This window comes from Garra rufa, chromosome 24 (assembly GCF_049309525.1).
Source record: "Garra rufa chromosome 24, GarRuf1.0, whole genome shotgun sequence".
NCBI lineage: Eukaryota > Metazoa > Chordata > Actinopteri > Cypriniformes > Cyprinidae > Garra > Garra rufa.
The window spans coordinates 36,655,328-36,658,569 of NC_133384.1; the positions used below are offsets into that span (position 1 = coordinate 36,655,328).

Genomic DNA, 3,242 nt, shown 5'->3' on the forward strand with positions numbered 1-3,242 from the left:
TACTAATTTCTTTCTTTGTATAAGTAACATTGTCTTTGCTTTTCTCTTGCTAGAAATTAATACCGCACACAAAACCATGTATCTATGCAAAAATATTTACACGTTAAAGGAATAGTGCACCAAAAATAATTTAACTATTTTGTCATCGATTTCACACCCTCTTGTTGTTTAAAACATTTATGCTGTTATTTATTAATTTGGTGGAATGCACATTTTAAATATATTCACTACCAGTCAAAGGTTTGTGAACAGTAAGACATTCAATGTTTTTTAAAGAAGTCTCTTCTCTAATTTATTCCAGTGATCAAAGCTACAATTTCAGCATCATTACTCCAGTCTTCTAATATGCTGATTTGCTGTTCAGGAAACATTTATTATTATTATTATTATTATCAATATTTAAAACAAACCTAAGATCCAAAGATCAGCATTTATCTGAAATAAAAAGCTTTTGTAACATTATGCACTATACCATTCAAAAGCTTGGCATCAGTATAATTTTTTTGTTTGTTTTTTTGCTGAATAAATTATAGAAATTAATACTTTTATTTAGCAAGGATGCTTAAATTGATCAAAAGTGATGATAAAGACATTTATGATATTACAAAAGATTTCTATTTCAGATAAACGCTGTTCTTCTGAACTTTCTATTTATCAAAGAAAGCTAAAATAATCATACTCAGCTGTTTTCAACATACTAATAAAAGTAAATGAGCAGCAAATCAGAATATTACAATGATTTCTGAAGGATCATGTGACTGGAGCAATGATGCTAAAAAATAGCTTTGAAATCACAGAAATAAATTACATTTTAAAATATATTCAATTAAAAACAGTTATTTTAAATAGTAAAAATATTTCACATTTTTACTGTTTTTGCTGTACTTTGGATCGAATAAAATCAGGCTTGGTGAGCAGCTTTTTCTTTAAAAAACATTTAAAAATCTTACTGACTGGAAGTTTATGTAAACATTTATAAACAAATCGTAATAAAATACATTTATATTATCTATTGTGTACGTTTTTAATATTTTAATTATATTTATACATTTAGTCATACAGTTTTGGAACAACGTGAGGGTGAATAAAGCAATGACAGAATACTCATTTTCAGCTGAACTATCCCTTTAAGAATGAAGAGTTTAACAGCTAAACTATTTTCATGAAACAAAATGAGGAAAAGATTCAAGTTTTCCGTGCAGGATAAAAAGATTCCCTCTGCCCTTCATCGAATCTTCCGCTAAGCGTCTCTCCAGCTTTCACACATTCACCCGTTTGTTTTTTCGCTCATTCACACGCTCACTCTCTCCGTATGGCACTTTGCATTGTTCTGCATTGTAGAAGCTCCAGTATCTCCACGACTCAAAATTCGAGTATCAAAAAGCTGATACTAAAGGTTCATATCTCAGACTCCCTGCGATATGACCTTTGCTCAGTGCAGCGAGGGTTCTGCAGTCGTTCGAAATCATGTCGAGGGGTTCTCTCTGGGCTGAGGCTCATTGCTCGCTCTGGCTTTATCCTTTCGGGACTGTCGTCCTCCTCCTCTTCGTGGCTCAGGATCGCCAGCTCGTTCTCGTAGCAGAAGGAGTTGGCGCTGGGCACCACCAGGTACTTGTTTTCCATCATGTCCTTGGCACTGCAGCGCGGGGTGGACGGCACCTCGTACGTCTTGTGGAAGTGTGAGTAATCAACCTTGTACTGGTTCTTTTCCTCAAACAGCACCGGCTCGAAACGATGCCCCCAGAGGATCTCGCTAGACAAGTAGGAGCTTCGTGCCTGTGCCGTCATTGCCGTGGCCTCCACCATTCCCTCCAAGATGACCACGATCTCAAAATCTGCCGTTTCGAGGTCCTGCTTGCTGATGCCGAACAAAGGGCTCTCCTGGTCGATTTGATGAAGGATGGTGATTGGCGAGACGAGGAAGATGCGGTCGAGTCCTTTATCGAAACCGACATTAATGTCCAGCTGGTCTAGCGGGATGTACTCGCCTTCGGTCGTAACCCGAGGCTTGATGAGCTGCGCTCGGACGTGCGCCTCAACGATGTGGCTCTTCCGCAAGTTCCCAACCCGCCACATCAAGCAGAGTTTCCCGTCGCGCATTGCGATAACGGCGTTATGCGAGAACAATAGAGTCTGCGCTCGCTTCTTGGGACGTGCCATTTTGGCCATGATTGCGCCAATCATGAAGCAGTCGATGATGCTGCCTACGATGGACTGGAAGACCACGAGAAACACCGCAAGAGGACACTCTTCCGTCACGCAGCGGAAACCATAACCGATGGTCGTTTGCGTCTCGATAGAGAACAGGAATGCCGCAATGAAGCCGTTCACTTGCAGGACACAGGGGGTGAAGTTATCATCCCCTGCTGGGTTGTCCAAGTCACCGTGAAGAAGCGCAATGACCCAAAACGCCAATCCAAATGCCAACCAAGAAATCACAAAGACTAGCGTGAAAACAATCAGCATGTAGCGCCAGCGGATGTCCACGCAAGTGGTGAAAATGTCCGCCAGGTAACGCTGGGACTTCTCGTCCATGTTGGTGAACTGCACATTGCACTGTCCGTTTTTCTTCACGAAGCGGTTGCGACTTTTCCGCCGAGTGTGGATTTTGCCGTTGCCGTATCCATTCATCCCTCCGCCGTGCATGGTCGTCAGATGCAGACCATCCTCCTCCGTCGACACGATGCTGTAGCGACCGATCCGACCTACGCTCATTCTCTTTAGCACTCTGCCTTCCTATCTTTGCGATTTGGTGTTCCCTCTATTTTGGAGCGGTTCAGTAGTAGTACGAGTCCAGGGTGGTGGGTGGCTCAGTTGTAGTGTTGTTGGGACGAGTCCAATACACAGTAGAAGCCCTTCGGTTTCCTCAGACCCTTGAGAAAAAGAAACAAATCATCAGTGCAGCATGTTTGAATCAGTTCATGACACTGAAAATAAGAATGGTGTCATTTGAGGGTGACACCCCTGCTGAAAAAAAACAGCTAAAACCAGCCTAGGCTAGTTGGCTGGTCTTAGCTGGTTTAATCTGGAATTAGCTGGTTTTAGCTGGTCTCCCAGCCTGGCCAGGCTGGTCAGGTTGGTTTTAGCTGGTGGTTTCCCAGCCTGGCCAGGCTGGAAAAGTGGCCAAAACCCCTCTAAAACCAGCCTGCTGACCAGCTGTGACCAGCTAAAAACAGGCTGGTTGACCAGCTAAAACCAGCCAACCAGCCTAGGCTGGTTTTAGCTGGGGTTTTTTCACCAGG

The 3,242-nt window shown here is 42.7% G+C and overlaps 1 protein-coding gene across 1 annotated transcript; it reads right to left on the reverse strand.

Annotated features, from left to right (window-relative positions):
* Nucleotides 1–887: 887 nt before the first annotated feature.
* Nucleotides 888–2,850, reverse strand: kcnj12a (potassium inwardly rectifying channel subfamily J member 12a). The gene has a single exon (XM_073830682.1). The coding sequence runs from the start codon at nucleotides 2,713–2,715 to the stop codon at nucleotides 1,399–1,401; it is 1,317 nt and encodes a 438-aa protein (XP_073686783.1). The 5' UTR covers nucleotides 2,716–2,850; the 3' UTR covers nucleotides 888–1,398.
* Nucleotides 2,851–3,242: the final 392 nt, after the last annotated feature.

Excerpts from the sequence above, each read along its gene's own strand:
- kcnj12a (XM_073830682.1), bottom strand. The coding sequence starts at position 2,715 with ATGAGCGTAGGTCGGATCGGTCGCTACAGCATCGTGTCGACGGAGGAG.